This window comes from Oncorhynchus mykiss, chromosome 17, assembly GCF_057628025.1.
Source record: "Oncorhynchus mykiss isolate SJ-2025 chromosome 17, ASM5762802v1, whole genome shotgun sequence".
NCBI lineage: Eukaryota > Metazoa > Chordata > Actinopteri > Salmoniformes > Salmonidae > Oncorhynchus > Oncorhynchus mykiss.
Window position 1 is genome coordinate 59,836,363 of NC_143038.1, and position 16,200 is coordinate 59,852,562.

Genomic DNA, 16,200 nt, shown 5'->3' on the forward strand with positions numbered 1-16,200 from the left:
TGAGTTGCATCCAAAGAACACCATACCTACTGTGAAGAATGGGGGTGGAAACATCATGCTTTGGGGCTGTTTTTCTGCAAAGGGACCAGGACGACTGATCCGTGTAAAGGAAAGAATGAATGGGGCCATGTATCGTGAGATTTTGAGTGAAAACCTCCTTCCATCAGCAAGGGCATTGAAGATGAAACGTGGCTGGGTCTTTCAGCATGACAATGATGCCAAACACACTGCCCGGGCAATGAAGGAGTGGCTTCGTAAGAAGCATTTCAAGGTCCTGGAGTGGCCTAGCCAGTCTCCAGATCTCAACCCCATAGAAAATCTTTGGAGGGAGTTGAAAGTCCGTGTTGCCCAATAACAGCCCCAAAACATCACTGCTCTAGAGGATATCTGCATGAAGGAATGGGCCAAAATACCAGCAACAATGTGTGAAAACCTTGTGAAGACTTACAGAAAACGTTTGACCTCTGTCATTGCCAACAAAGGGTATATAACAAAGTATTGAGAAACTTTTGTTATTGACCAAATACTTATTTTCCACCATAATTTGCAAATAAATTCATTAAAAATCCTACAATGTGATTTTCTGGATTTTTTTCCTCATTTTGTCTGTCATAGTTGAAGTGTACCTATGATGAAAATTACAGGCCTCTCTCATCTTTTTAAGTGGGAGAACTTGCACTATTGGTGGGTGACTAAATACTTTCTTGCCCCACTGTATGTCCTTGGTGCGCGGGGTGCTTGGTCGACTGTTGCTGTTGGAGCATGACCTGTACGTCAAGGCTGAGAAATGTCTGTTCTTCCAACAGTCCATCTCCTTCCTAGGGTACCGCATTTCCACTTCAGGGGTGTAGATGGGGAGTGACCGCATTTCAGCCTTGCGTAATTGGCTGACTCCCACCACGGTAAAGGAAGTTCAGTGGATTCTATGGTTTGTCAACTACTATCGGAGGTTTATCCTGGGTTTTGGTCAGGTAGCAGCTCCCATTACCTCACTCCTGAAGGGGGGACCGGTGCGTTAACAGTGGTCGGCTGAGGCGGACAGGGCTTTTGGTCACCTGAAGGCTCTGTTTACCTCGGCTCCCGTGCTGGCTCATCCCAATCCCTCTGTGACGTTCATAGTGGAGGTGGACTCTTCCGAGGCTGGGATAGGAGCCATGCTCTCTCAGTGCTCAGGCATGCCACCAAAGCTCCGCCCCTGTGCTTTCTTTTCGAAGAAGCTCAGCCCGGCGGAGCAAAACTATGATGTGGGGGACCAGGAGCTGTTAGCTGTTGTCAAGGCTCTGAAGACGTGGAGACATTGGCTTGAGGGGGCTATACACCCTTTTCTCATCTGGACTGACCACCGCAATCTGGAGTACATCCGGGTGGCGAGGAGACTGAACCCTTACCAGGCAAAGTGGGCCGTTCTTTACCTGTTTTGTTTTCACTCTGTCCAACAGACCAGGTTCCCCGAACGCTAAGGCTAATGCACTGTCCCGGATGTATGACACAGAGGAGCGGTCCATGGATCACACTCCCATACTTCCGGCCTCTTGCCTGGTGGCGTGGGAGCTGGACGCGGACATCGAGCGGGTGTTACGCACGGAGCCCACTCCCCCCCCCCAGTGTCCAGCTGGGCGCCTGTACATTCCGTTTGCTGTCCGCGACCGTTTGATCTATTGGGCCCACACGTCACCCTCCTCTGGTGACCCTGGAATCGGTTGGACGGTGTGTTGCCTTAGTGTGAAGTACTGGTGCACCTGCCTAGAGGGAAGTTACAACCCCTACCTGTTCCACAACGGCCGTGGTCGCACCTGTCGGTGGACTTCCTGACGGATCTTCCTCCCTCACAGGGCAACCATGATCCTGGTCGTTGTGGATCGGTTTTCAAAGTCCCGAGGAGACTGAACGAGGTATGCTACAGGTTACAGCTTCCCCCAGATTACCTTATTAATACCTTGTTCCATGTGTCTCTCCTCAGGCCGGTGGTGGCTGGTCCACTCCAGGAGTCTGAGGTGCGGGAGGTTCCACCGCCCCCTCTGGACATCAAGGGGGCCCCGGCGTATGCTGATCGAGCCATCCTGGACTCGAGGCGTTGGGCGCGGGTCCTTCAGTACCTCGTGGAGTGGGAGGGGTAAGGTCCGGAGGAGAGATGCTGGGTGCCGGTGGAGGACATCTTGGAACCTTCGTTGCTGCGGGAGTTCCAACGTCTCCATCCGATCGCCCTGCGCCTCGTTCTCCGGGTCGTCCCTGAGGTCGGTATCGGTCAGCGGCTGGAGCTGCGCGGGTGGTACTGTCACGACTTCTTCCGAAGTCGGTCCCTCTCTTTGTTCGGGTGGCGTTCGGCGGTCGACGTCACCGGCCTTCTAGCCATCGCCGATCCACTTTTCATTTTCCATTTGTTTTGTCTATGTCTTGTTTCAATACCTGGTTTCAATTCCCAAATTACTTGTTCATTATTTAACCCTCTGTTCCCCCATGTTTGTTTGTGAGTAATTGTTTATTGTATTGCGGTCCGTATTTGTGGCCTTGTATTTATACGACGTGTATTGTTATAGTATTGAGTAAAATTGCTTTCATTACTCATATCTGCTTTCCTGCGCCTGACTCATCTCACCAGCTACACACAGACACATTTCAAACTTCTTGTATTTTCCGCATTGACTGACCTTCATGTCTTAAAGTAATGATGGACTGTCATTTCTCTTTAATTATTTAAGCTGTTTTTGCCATAATATGGACTTGGTCTTTTACCAATTAGGGCTATCTTCTGTGTACCACTCCTGCCTTGTCACAAGACAACTGATTGTGCTAAACATATTAAGGATAGAAATTCCACTATTTCACTATTAACAAGGCACACCTGTTAATTGAAATGCATTCCAGGTGACTGCCTCATGAAGCTGGTTGAGAGAATGTCAAGGGTGTGCACAGCTGTCATCAAGGCAAAGGGTGGCTACTTTGAAAAATCTCAAATATAAAATATTTTTGATTTGTTTAATACTTTTTGGGTTACTACAGGATTCCACATGTGTTATTTTATAGTTTTTATGTCTTCACTATTATTCTACAATATAGAAAATAGTAAAAATAAAGAAAAACCCTGGAATGAGTAGGTGTGTCCAAACGTTTGACTGGTACTGTATATATATATATATATATATATATATATATATATATATATATATATATATATATATATATATATATATATATATATATATGTTGCAGTGACTCTTATGTGGATGATGTAAAAAATATTTGTTGGTCTGATATGATTAATAAGGAGCATCCAGACGCTGCACTTGATGAATTTATGAAATTGCTTTGTCCAATTATTGATAAACATGAGCCTGTTAATAAGAAACTGACTGTTAGAACTGTTAAGGTTCCATGGCTTGATGAGGAATTGAAAAACTGTATGGTTGAAAGAGATGGGGCAAAAAGAGTGGATAATAAGTCTGACTGGTTTATAATCTGACTGGCTGATTTACTGCAAATTGAGAAATTATGTGACTAAACTCAACAACAAAAAGAAGAAACCGTATAATTAAGCCAAAATCAATAACATAAAGAATGATGAAAAAAAAACGTCAGTACTTTAAATAAAGTTATGGGCAGAAAGACTGATTCAACTCCACCTTTTATCGAATCAGATGGTTTATTCATCACAAAACTATTTGATGTTGCCAATTATTTTACTGATTACTTCATTGGCAAAGTGGGCAAACTTAGGCAGGAAATGCCAACAACTAACAGTGAGCCATCGTATTCATGGATAAAAAACTAATAATGAAAGAAAAGCGTTGCAAATTAGAATTTTGTAAAGTTAGTTTGGGAGAGGTGAAAACAATTATTGTTATCGATCAATATTGACAAACATCCTGGCATTGACAATTTAGATGGAAAGCTGTCATGTCTCTAATCTAAGCCTAGAGGAAAGACTTTGTCCTCGGGCCTGGAGCCAAAGTATTCCGCTACCCAAAAGTGGTAAACCGGCATTTGCGGGTTGCTACAGCAGACCTATGAGCTTGCTGCCAGCTATTAGCAAACTGTTGGAAAAAATGACCAAATACAATGCTATTTCTCTGTAAACAAATTAACAGACTTTCAGCATGCTTATAAAGAAGGGCACTGACACAAATGACTGATGATTGGTTGAAAGTAATTGATAAGAAGATTGTGGAAGCTGTACTGTTAGATTTCAGTGCAGCCTTTGATATTATCAACCATAATCTGTTGTTCAAAAAATGTGTTATAGCTTTTCAACCTCTGCCATATCATGGATTCAGAACTATCTATCTAAAGAACATGAAGGGTTTTCTTTAATGGAAGCTTCTCTAATGTCAAACATGTAAAGTGTGGTGTACCGCAGTGCAGATCTCTAGGCCCTCTACTATTTTCTATTTTTACCAATGACCTGCCATTGGCATTTAACAAAGCATGTGTGTCCATGTATGCTGATGATTCAAACATATACGCATCAGCAACCACAGCTAATGAAGTCACTGAAACCCTTAACAATATCACGACTCAGGATGTGACCCAGATACAGACACAGGAGGCAGGTAGTTAGATTCTCTGAGTATTTATTAACACCAAGGGGCAGATCGAGGGCAGGCAGATGTTCGTAATCCAAGGCAGAGTCATTAAGGGTCAGAATGGCGGGCAGGATCAGGACAAGCAGAAGACAAGAAAATGAGAATTGGAGAAACGGGAAACACGCTGGTAAGACCTGACAAAACAAGACAAACTGGCAACAGACATACAGAATAGGTATAAATTCACAGAGGATAATGGGGAAGAATAGGAGACACCTAGTGGGGGATGGAGACAAGTACAAGGCAGGTGAAACAGATCCCGGTGTGACAAACAACGTGTTGCAGTCTGTTTTAGAATGGGTGGCCAGTAATAAACTGGTCCTGAAAATCTCTAAAACTAAGAGCATTGTATTTAGTACAAATCATTGCCTAAGTTTTAGACCTCAGCTGAATCTGGTAATGAATGGTGTGGCTGTTGATCAAGTTGAGGAGACTAAATTACTTTGCTTTACCTTAGATTGTAAACTGTCATGGTCTATACCTTAGATTGTAAACTGTCATGGTCAAAACATATATATTCAATGGATGTAAAGATGGGGAGAGGTCTGTCTGAAATAAAGAGATGCACTGCTTTTTTGACACCACACTCCAAAAAGCAAGTCCTGCAGTCTCTAGTTTTGTCTTATCTTGATTATTGTTCAGTTGTGTTATCGAGTGCTGCAAGGAAAGAGCTAGTGAAGCTGCAGCTGGCCCAGAACAGAGCTGCACGTCTTGCTCTTCATTGTAATCAGAGGGCTGATATAAATCCTATGCATGCCAGTCTCTCCGTGGTTAGGAGTTGAGAAGAGACTGACTGCATCACTTCTTCTTTTTACAAGAAACATTATTGTGTTGAAAATACCAAATTGTTATAGTCAACTTACACAGAGCTCTGACACACACTTACCGCACCAAACATGCCACCATGCCTTTTCACAGTCCCCAAATCCAGAACAAATTCAAGAAAGGGTACAGTATTATATAGAGCCATTATTGCATGGAACTTCGTTCCATCTCATATTGCTCAAATGAACAGCAAACCTGGTTTCAAAAAACACCTCTCCCCTATTTGACCTAGATAGTTTGCGTGTATGTATTAATACGTAGGCTTCATGTGCCTTTTGTAAAAAATATGTATATATAAAAAAACATGTAGTTCTGTCCTTGAGCTGTTGTCTATTAATGTTCTGTATTATGTCATGTTTAATATTTTGTGTGGACCCCTGAAAGAGTAGGTGCTGCTTTTGCAACAGCTAATAGGGCTCCTAATAAAATACCAACCTGCTTGCTATACACTGTACTACGTGATTGTAGCAGGTTTACTAACGCATTAGTTCTAGTAGCTATGTTGACTATGACATTAGCTAATATGGTGACAACGATGTAGGCTGTGTGTAGCGGTTAGCGGTTATGGTATGAAAGTTTGGCTAAGGTGCCACCAGCCACCTGTGAGAGGAAGCTAGGAAAGGAGGAAAGGAAAGGGAGCTAGGAATGGTGGAAAGGAATCTAGGAAAGAAAATTAGAGAAGGAAAGGAAGAAGGAAATGATGTTAGGAAAGATAGCTAGGAAATGAGAAAAGGAGCTAGGAAAGGAAATTAGATAAAGAAAGGGAGATAGGGAATGAGGAGAGGAAAGGGAGGTCGGGTAGGAAAAGGGATGGGCAACTTTGATGGGGGTAGGAGCCACAAAAAAAAACAGAACTCATCATGAGGGGCCGCAGTGGCTCGTGGGTCTGCGTTCCCACCTTGTGACACCGAAGAGAACATGTTTTTAGATTTAAGTTTTTTCGGAAATTCGGATGAATGACGTTCCCAAAGTGAACTGCCTGTTACTCAGGCCCAGAAGCTAGGATACGCATATAATTGATAGATTTGGATAGAAAACACTAAAGTTTCCAAAACTGTTAAAATAATGTCTGTGAGTATAACAGAATTGATATGGAAGGCGAAAACCTGAGGAAAATCCATCCAGGAAGTGGTATTTCTTTGATGTGGGGGGTTTTCAATTGAATGCTTATTGAGTATCTAATAGGACCCAGATTGCCGTTCCTATGGCTTCCACTAGATGTCAACAGTCTTTAGACATTGTTTCAGGCTTGTTTTCTCAAAAATGAAGAAGAATGAGACCTTCCTGTTAGGGGACTGAGGAAGCATGCAGTGCTGGTTTGCGAGCGTGGCTGTGTGAGCGCCCTTTGTCCTTTTTCCTTTCTATTGAATATGCTATTGTCCGGTTGAAATATTATCGATTATTTAGACAATTGACAACCTGAGGATTAATTGTAAACATCGTTTGACATATTTCGACGAACTTTACCGGTACTATTAGGATGTATTTGTCTGCATGATTTGATCGCCTTTGAGCCAGTGGATTACTGAACAAAACATGCCTACAAAAGTTTTTGGGATATAAAGAGGGACTTTATCGAACAAAACAAACATTTATTGTGTAGCTAGGACTCTTGTGACTGCAACCAGATGAAGATCTTCAAAGGTAAGTGATTAATTGTATCGCTGTTTCTGACTTTCGTGATTCCTCTACTTGGTTGGAAAATGTTTGTATGCTTTTGTAAGTGGGGCATTGTCCTCAGATAATCACATGGTATGATTTCACCATAAAGCCTTTTTGAAATCTGACAAAGTGGCTGGATTAACAAGAAGTTAATCTTTAAGCCGACGTATAACACTTGTATTTTTATGAATGTTTATTATGACTATTTCTGTATTTTGAATTTAGTTCTCTGCAATTTCACCGGATGTTGTTGAGGTGGGTCGCTAGCGGCATGCCTGTGCCAGAGAGGTTAAAGTTTATTTCCTGCAATTCTACACATTTTGCTATGGGGCAGAAAAATGTGCAATTGTACAGCTAATTTGGTTGAGAATTAATTAATGTCATTTTTGCTACATTAAATACATGCTTAATCATGTGGACAAGTATCCTGCCTCTATTGTATTCTGTTTTGGAGAAAATGGGGGTCATGTTAGCAGTAACTGCATAAAGTCACTGTGAAACCAGTTCCACTCTATTAGCCTTTTTACTTGGCAGGGCAGTATAGGGTGGAGGCAAATCTTTGCCGTTTTTAATATAATAACTGATGGGCCCAACCCAGGTCAGTAATTCGACCATGCTTACTACAAGTTTAGATAGCTATGCCCTAGACTAATTTACTAATCGAAGCAAAATTGCTAACATGGGCTAATTGAGTGGCTGCTGATGCACAAACAAATTTTGAAATTGCACCTTGTCTATTATTCTAACTCTAAACAGTAAGTTGAGACCCCGACTGAGATCTTTAACAAATAATAAATAAAAAAAATGGTCCGTGGGCCTACAAAAGGGGGGCCGTGGGCCGCGTGGCTGCCAGTTTCCCATGCCTGATATAGACGGACAGGTGAATCCAGTTGAAAGCTGTGATCCCTTATTGATGTCACTTGTTAAATCCACTTCAATCAGTGTAGAAAAAGAGGAGACAGGTTAAAGAAGTATTTTTAAGCCTTGAGACAATTGAGACATCTATTGTGCAAGTGTGCCATTTAGAGGATGAATGGCTAAGACAAAAGATTGAAGTGCCTTTGAACAGGGTATGGTAGTAGGGGTCAGGCGCACCGGTTTGAGTGTGTCAAGAACTGCAGCACTGCTGGGTTTTTCACGCTCAACAGTTTTGTGTGTGTTGTCTCCAGGTCCTGATTGGCTTGCTCCAACTGTCAGTTAGACTGGGGATGAAAACCAGAGAACAGGCTGGCCGACAACCCAATGAGGGAACAGAACGCCTTCCAGAACCAGGATGAGAACTGAGGACCGCGATCGGAGACCATGTTGACCGGAAGTCTATGGATCCGGAAGATGTGCTATACCATGAGCTGGGCCGTCTACTTAGCTGAGGAAACTTAGGAAGGGGGATAAAATGGGCGGCTATCCACCACTGTAAGGATGGTGGTGTTGCCATCTGACGGAGGGAGACCTGTGATGAAGACCGATAATATATGGGACCAGGGGAGGTGAGGAACAGGGAGTGGTTGAAGGAGGCCAGCCAGAGCATGCCGCAGAGTCTTGTTCTGCGCACACACGGTGCATGAATGCGGAGCCGTCAGGAACCATGGTGGGCCATCAAAAACGTTGTCAGACGAAAGCCAAGGTCTTACGGGAGCCAGAAATACAGGTGAGCCTCAAAGAATATGCCCATTCCAGAACCGGAGCATGGGCAGAATCCTTTACAAACATCCGGTTAGCCAGGCCCATCCCCATACCTACTAATCAGCCTGGTCTTTTAATGGGCAGGTAGATAAGAAAATCCCCGTAGTTTCACAATACAGATAGCTCTTGGTGTTTAGTCTGTGTAAGCACTCAGCAGGAGACAATCTAGCCATGCCCAGTTGCATGGGCTCCGGAGGAGGCAAGTCGAGAGCCCTCTGTGATTTACGAGAGAACTCGGGTGACAACGATCCATTTGGAAATGTAGACTTTGGGGATTTCCGGGATTCCTCGGAAGCAAGGTAGAAATTGAGGACGAGCGAGGCCGACAGGGAACAGTCTCCCTCTCCCTCCTTACATTCCCGTAGCCGCTCATCGATCTGGATGGTCGAGGCTATGACGGAATCGAGCTTCGTGGGCAACTCCCGGGCTGCAAGCTCATCTTCAATCACCTTCGATAACCGGTGAAGGAACGTGTCGAACAGGGCTTCCGGGTTCCAGGCACTCTCAGCCGCCTGCGTGTTATAATCCACCACGTGGTCTGCCACACTACAGGAATCCTGGCGTAGTTGGAGCATCCTACGAGCAGCCTCTCTCCCTGACAATGGAGAATCAAACACTTTATGTACCTCCACCACCATGAACTCCTCCAGATTGAGGCAAACGGTGGACTGTTGCACCCACACCACTGTAGCCCAGGTGAGTTCCCTCCCGGACGTCAGTGTTATCAAATTCTCTATCTTCGAGAAGTCCGAGGGGAACGAAGAAGGCAAAAGGTAAGTCAAGGCAGGCAAAGAGTCGTAATCCAAATCAGAGTCAGGCAGGTACAGGATGTTAGGCAGGATCAGTGTTAGGACAGGCAGAAATGTCAGAACTGGGTAGACTGGGGAAAACAAAAACTAGAGCAGAGGAAATACGGGAACACGCTGGTAGGACTTGATGGGACAAGACAAACTGGCAACAGACAAACAGAAAATGCAGGTATAAATACACAGGAGATAATTGGTGTCACGGGTGCTCCCTCTCCGGCCTCTAGGTCACCAGGCTGCTCGTTAAGGCGCACACCTGTCACCATCGTTACGTACATTAGCGCAATATGACACTCACCTGGACTCCATCACCTCCTTGATTACTTTATATACAGTGGGGGAAAAAAATATTTAGTCAGCCACCAATTGTGCAGGTTCTCCCACTTAAAAATATGAGAGAGGCCTGTAATTTTCATCATAGGTACACGTCAACTATGACAGACAAAATGAGAAAAAAAATCCAGAAAATCACATTGTAGGATTTTTTATTAAATTAATTTGCAAATGATGGTGGAAAATAAGTATTTGGGCAATAACAAAAGTTTATCTCAATACTTTGTTATATACCCTTTGTTGGCAATGACAGAGGTCAAACGTTTTCTGTAAGTCTTCACAAGGTTTTCACACATTGTTGCTGATATTTCAGTAACACACTACGCCGCCAGGGACTCAAATCCTGCAGTGCCAGACGTGTCCCCCTGCACCTGAGATTGCAGCCCAAATCAATGCTTCACAGAGTTCAAGTAACAGACACATCTCAACATCAACTGTTCAGAGGAGACTGCGTGAATCAGGCCTTCGAGGTCGAATTGCTGCAAAAAAAACACTACCAAAGGACACCAATAAGAAGAAGAGACTTGATTGGGCCAAGATACACGAGCAATGGACATTAGACCAGTGGAAAACTGTCCTTTGGTCAAATTTTAGATTTTTGGTTCCAACCTCCATTTTCTTTGTGAGATGCAGAGTAGGTGAACGGATTATCTCCACATGTGTGGTTCCGACCGTGAAGCATGGAGGAGGAGGTGTGATGGTGTGGGGGTGCTTTGCTGGTGACAATGTCTGTCTGTGATTTATTTAGAATTCAAGGCACACTTAACCAGCATGGCTACCAAAGCATTCTGTAGCGATACGCCATCCCATCTGGTTTGCGCTTAGTGGGACTATCATTTGTTTTTCAACAGGGCAATGACCCAACACACCTCCAGGCTGTGATAGGGCTATTTGACCAATGAGAGTGATGGAGTGCTGCATCAGATGACCTGGCCTCCACAATCACCTGACCTCAACCCAAGTGAGATGTTTTACTCAAGTAGTATTTTACTTGTTGACTTTCACATTTACTTGAGTCATTTTTTATTATGGTATCTTTACTTTTACTCAAGTATGACAATTGGGTACTTTTTCCACCACTGTATGTAAATGTGATATTTTTTGTTTTGATATATTTATTGTATATTTGTAAAAAAAATCTAAAAACCTGTTTTTTTTAGCAAAATGTGGAGGGGTTTGAAAACTTTTCGAAGGCACTGTATATACTATATATGGTCTATGGGCTACATACCTGTACATGTGACCAGTGACCTAAAACCCCATGTAAAGAGTTCCCCTAGTGTACAAAATCCACAGACAGACAATGTACATCACATTAAATTAAATGAGCACCAGCAGGCAAGACTAAACACTACTTCCTGGGCATAGCCCATACATTTGATGTCTTATTCTCCCTGTGATCCAGAGTCACCTGCCATTCACCAAGTTATTGCCTATCTTTTTATTGATCATTACTTATTCAGTCTTTTGTATCTAGGTTTTTAGGATAGAGGGCTATTTTCCTTCAAATTATGAGCTAAAGGAAATGGACCCTTAATGGACCTCTCTCTCTCTCTCCGCTTTCTCTCTATCTCTCTCTCTGCTTTCTTTCTCTCTCTGCTCTCTCTCTCTCTCTCTCTCTCTCTCTCTATCTCTCACACAAGTAGGCTGCAGATGGCACTAGTGAATCACAGCTGCCAGATTTGTGTTATCAACTCCATTGACGTGCTAATGTTTAATGGAGTCAAATATCCTATATCGTGCCATATTACAGTATGTGCATACAGTTTGTTAAATAAGATAGATATTCATCTAACACATCACATATAATTAATTGGTGATAGTAATATGTGGGCTTCTGTCTTATAATTATTAAATTGTCATATTATGGTCGGTTAAAAACAATCGTGGGGATATAGTGTAATAGGCTTAGCATACTTGGTGGTGCCAACCAATCATGTTGGCAAAATTGTGTAAGCCTACCCTGCATATTGACAAGTCAAAATGGGATTTAATTTGAAAATATAAGACTAAAACAGTAGAAACCGGAATAGAAACCCTTTATATAGGCTACTGTGGTGGCATTATTCATAATGCAGCTGTCCTGTATGACCTGTATGTCTATGCATTGACTCAATTACTTATATTTCAAATGAGAGGATTTTAGGTTAGGTTGGTTGTAAACACATGACTGTGCCTTTAAAGTTGCCTCAGTGTAAAAGGAACTGAGCACTCGGAAACGATTGAATTTGACAAGCCTTTCTAGACATGGAAAATCATGCCTTGGGAATGCACGAGACAGGATCTAATTATTGAATGATTCCATGTAGCGCCGCAGACTAATGTAGCGCACAGGAGATCGGACAACTGTTTCTGATCCGAGGACGTGGATGAGCCTACATTTAATCTATCTCGACATTAGCCGGCGCTGTTCAGTGTCTCTCCACCTTATCATAATCGATTCAACCTCGTTTGAAAACGTAAAGTGTAGGCTTTTCCTCAAATGCAAACCAACGGTTGTAGTTTATAGATATGCATTAGTTTGTATTGCTGGATGTATTCGTACGCCATGCCTTCGATTGAGTGGACTGAACAGTGGTTTGGCTATAGTCTACCCAACCCTGTTAATTGCGTGCTGAAGAGATGATGACGGCCTGTCCTCCGATTTATGTTTATTTATTCCTCAAGACGAACGAGAACCCCAGCATCAGTGGAAATGGAGATGTGTTCTTGAAATGTCTGGCAGTTAAACGGATCCATTTAAGATGGTGTGTGCAAAGACGGCATGTTTCAGAGCAATTTGTTTGCTATCAGCAGAAAATGGAACTACGAACATGGGTGTAGCCTATTTCATATTCAAAACGGAAACGTGTGAGATGAAGGATAACAAGAAAATACATTTCGATGGACCTCAGTCGCTTCTGAAATCAGGCAATGCTTCAAATCCAGGAGAATAATGAATGATATTCTAAAACGGTTAAAACCTAGATGCTGTTCACCGTGAGGTAGTGTAACATAATCGTGCATCATGTTAATTTCTTGCTGGCCAATTTTTATCAATCATTGATAGGCCTACTTCGACCGGGGAAAGCACGACCACTTGATGTGGGGATATAGAATACACGCGCCTTTGACAATAGCTTGGTTACATAGATGGCAAATTCAAGCGAGTTTGGGGAAAGCAGTCCCACACTACATAATTATGCCATCACCGCCTCTGCGGTGAAACTGGCCTCGCTCGGTCTGGTCATTTGCATCAGCCTTTTCGGGAATGCGGCGTTGTCCCTGCTGGTGCTGAAAGACATCTCCCTTCACAAGGCTCCGTATTTTTTTCTACTTGATCTGTGCTTGGCAGATGTAATACGGTCTGCCGTGTGTTTGCCGTTTGTGATGATATCAATCAACAACCGTTCCACCTGGACGTACAGCATTATACGTTGCAAAATGATCGCGTTCCTCTCGGTCCTTTTTTGTTTTCATGTAGCGTTTATGCTCTTCTGCGTCAGTGTAACCAGATACATGGCGATTGCACACCACAGGTTTTATTCCAAACGAATGACATTGTGGACATGTGTGGCAGTGATTTGCATGGTCTGGACCCTCTCTGTCGCTATGGCTTTCCCCCCTGTATTTGACGTTGGCACCTACAAATTCATCCATGAAGAGGAACAATGCATTTTTGAGCACCGATATGTGAAAGCAAATGACACCCTGGGTTTCATGTTGATGCTGGCTGTCATCGTGGGAACAACGCACGTTGTTTACATAAAAATGTTGTGTTTCGTGTACGACCATCGGAAGATGAAACCCGCTCAGCTTGTCCCAGCAATAAGCCAAAACTGGACCTTTCACGGGCCAGGTGCAACTGGGCAGGCAGCCGCCAATTGGATAGCAGGATTTGGACGTGGTCCCACCCCACCAACATTGGTGGGAATCAGACAAACTTCGCATAATGGAAACAGAAGGCTGCTTGTCTTGGATGAATTTAAAATGGAAAAACGCATAGGGAAAATGTATTACATGATAACCCTGGCGTTTCTTATCCTCTGGGCCCCGTACATTGTTACTTGCTACATTCGAGTGTTTGTTAAAGGAGGCACAATTCCACAGGTCTACCTGACTGCAGCCGTGTGGATGACGTTCGTTCAGGCGGGGGCGAATCCCATTATTTGTTTCATATTCAACAAGGAGCTGAGATCGCGCCTCAGAGCCAGTTTCCCATGTTGTCTCAGCACACAGACGCCTATGTCTATGGAGCCATACTGTGTCATCTGATAGGTTCTACTGTTGTTTTAGACAAGGGGAAAATAACAGAACTGTCATGTTGGTTTTGATGCCTTAGGTGATATTACTCTGTTGCTAAGCTTGTCCAATTTTCCCACACAGGCTGGCCATATTTTGTGATTTGCACTTACAGAAAGTGCAAAATGTTGCCAATCTGTATTTCGAATAGGCCTACTAATAATGTTGCATATTTGAAGAATCTCATTGGGATATTATTTGAGTAATGTAGGCCTATGGCAATTCAGTTACAAGAGCATAAGACAATTCTGTACATTCTCTAAAGCTGTTTATTTCTGAACTTTAAAAAAAATCAAATATGTTGTAGCTTTCATAAAATCTTCATATAATTATTTGTGTGGAGAAGGTGATAAAACAAACTTTTACAGTCTTTTGCAAATACATTTTCTTCCTGGATTTTAATAACATGTGTTGATAAAAATGTATACCTTGCACATTCCCTGTAAAAAAGACACATGACATGTTTTTTTCTATGGACAAGGACGATGGAACTCTAAAAGAAGCAAAGCATCAGTGCTGCAGAGAGATGTTTGCAATGTTTGTACTTCTGAGTAAATAAACAACAGATTCATGATTAGTATTGATTTTATTCTGTTATACAGGTAACTGAACAATATCCGTTATGTGTTTCAATCCAATAACGATATAGACACATCCTATTTTCTACCACTCATCCTCAAACGCTAACTGAACAATTGACCATATTTTGTTGTATCATTACCTCCTCTATAGCACAACATGTGGGGGGTTGTATTACCCTGAAACAATAATATAATTATACTAAAATTGGGGTATCTGGGCAGATCATGTTTTCCTTGTGCTCAGCTAACTTGTTACCATACTATTACCATGTTATTACCACTTTATTCTGCACTGTAATGTAAAATGCTACCATCATTCATGTCCCCGAGAATTTAGCCGGCCTTAGAAAGTTTGTGCTTCTGAAAAAGCAGTGCAGCAAGAGTCCAGTTTGCCTCTGCTTACACACTCCATTCTTCTCATAAGACTTTAACTAACCAGCATGCACCTTTCAGTATGTAAAAAATCCAACCGTGTATAATAGAGTCATTATTCTGATCACTGCTCATCTCAGTTGCAGGCATGTAAATGAACATTTGTCAGCTAACTGTAGTCCTTAATCTTTGTAGCCCGGGTTGACTTCCCTAGGGAGAAGTGGGATAGAGTGGGAACTGCTGAGCTGATGTTTCTGGGTAGAGCATCCCGGTGTACCTACAGTATACCTACTGTGCACCCTCCCTCCCTGGCCTGGCCCGGCCCAGCATCACTGCATTCATAACCATTACCATCACAACATGCCTGCTCCGCTCTACTCCCAGCATGACTCTGTTGCTTCTGAACGACTGAAACGTTCTCACCTGTGAATTCTCTCATGCAGTATAATTTCAGATCAGACATTTTTTATACAACAGCTCTACCCCAGGAGAACTCTCTCTGCTGCTTTGTTTTGCTTAGAAGTGCCTCTTGAACATTTTTGCATGTACACGGCCATATTGTTGACCCCACATTTGCCTCTGTTAGTTTCTCAGAGGCAGTTTTGCACACCTGAAATATGTTCAAAATGCAATATAACATTTCATCCCCAGAGTAAGTTCGGATGAAGTCTGAGTTATTGCAAAGAGTTTATGGTGCCATTGTCTGAATATACCTACATTGAAATGGCAGGGCTCTACACGTTGTGGCTTATACAAGCCAATGTCATAATTGTATACTGTTCTATTACCATGGGAGGGACTGTTTGGCTCGTAAAATCTGATTATCGGCTTTGTAATAGGCTGTGTTTGCATTACCCAAACTGCACCACAGCTTCATTTATGGCATAGCTCATCTCTCAGCTTAACATCATTGTACAGAAAACTTGGTTATATTTTTTGTTTTTCCATCTAGAGAAGAATTTCTGTACATTATGTTATGGTACACTACTTGGACCTAATAAACAGATTATCAACTTATTGAGATACACATTTTACGGTCTGTCAGATACTGTCAGCTTTGACCAATTCATTTATATT

At 42.7% G+C, this 16,200-nt stretch overlaps 1 protein-coding gene and 1 long non-coding RNA gene across 2 annotated transcripts; both read left to right on the forward strand.

The window, feature by feature from the left end:
• Nucleotides 1–6,703: 6,703 nt before the first annotated feature.
• Nucleotides 6,704–11,224, forward strand: LOC149976101 (uncharacterized). The gene is made up of 3 exons (XR_016488047.1): nt 6,704–7,049; nt 8,237–9,446; nt 10,741–11,224. It is a non-coding gene; the product is annotated as an uncharacterized LOC149976101 (long non-coding RNA).
• A 7-nt stretch (nt 11,225–11,231) lies between these two features.
• LOC110494598 (putative G protein-coupled receptor 173) lies at nt 11,232–16,140 on the forward strand. Its single transcript, XM_021569809.3, has one exon. It carries the CDS (start codon nt 13,022–13,024, stop codon nt 14,141–14,143), a length of 1,122 nt encoding a protein of 373 aa, XP_021425484.2. The 5' UTR covers nt 11,232–13,021; the 3' UTR covers nt 14,144–16,140.
• The last annotated feature ends 60 nt before the right edge of the window (nt 16,141–16,200 follow it).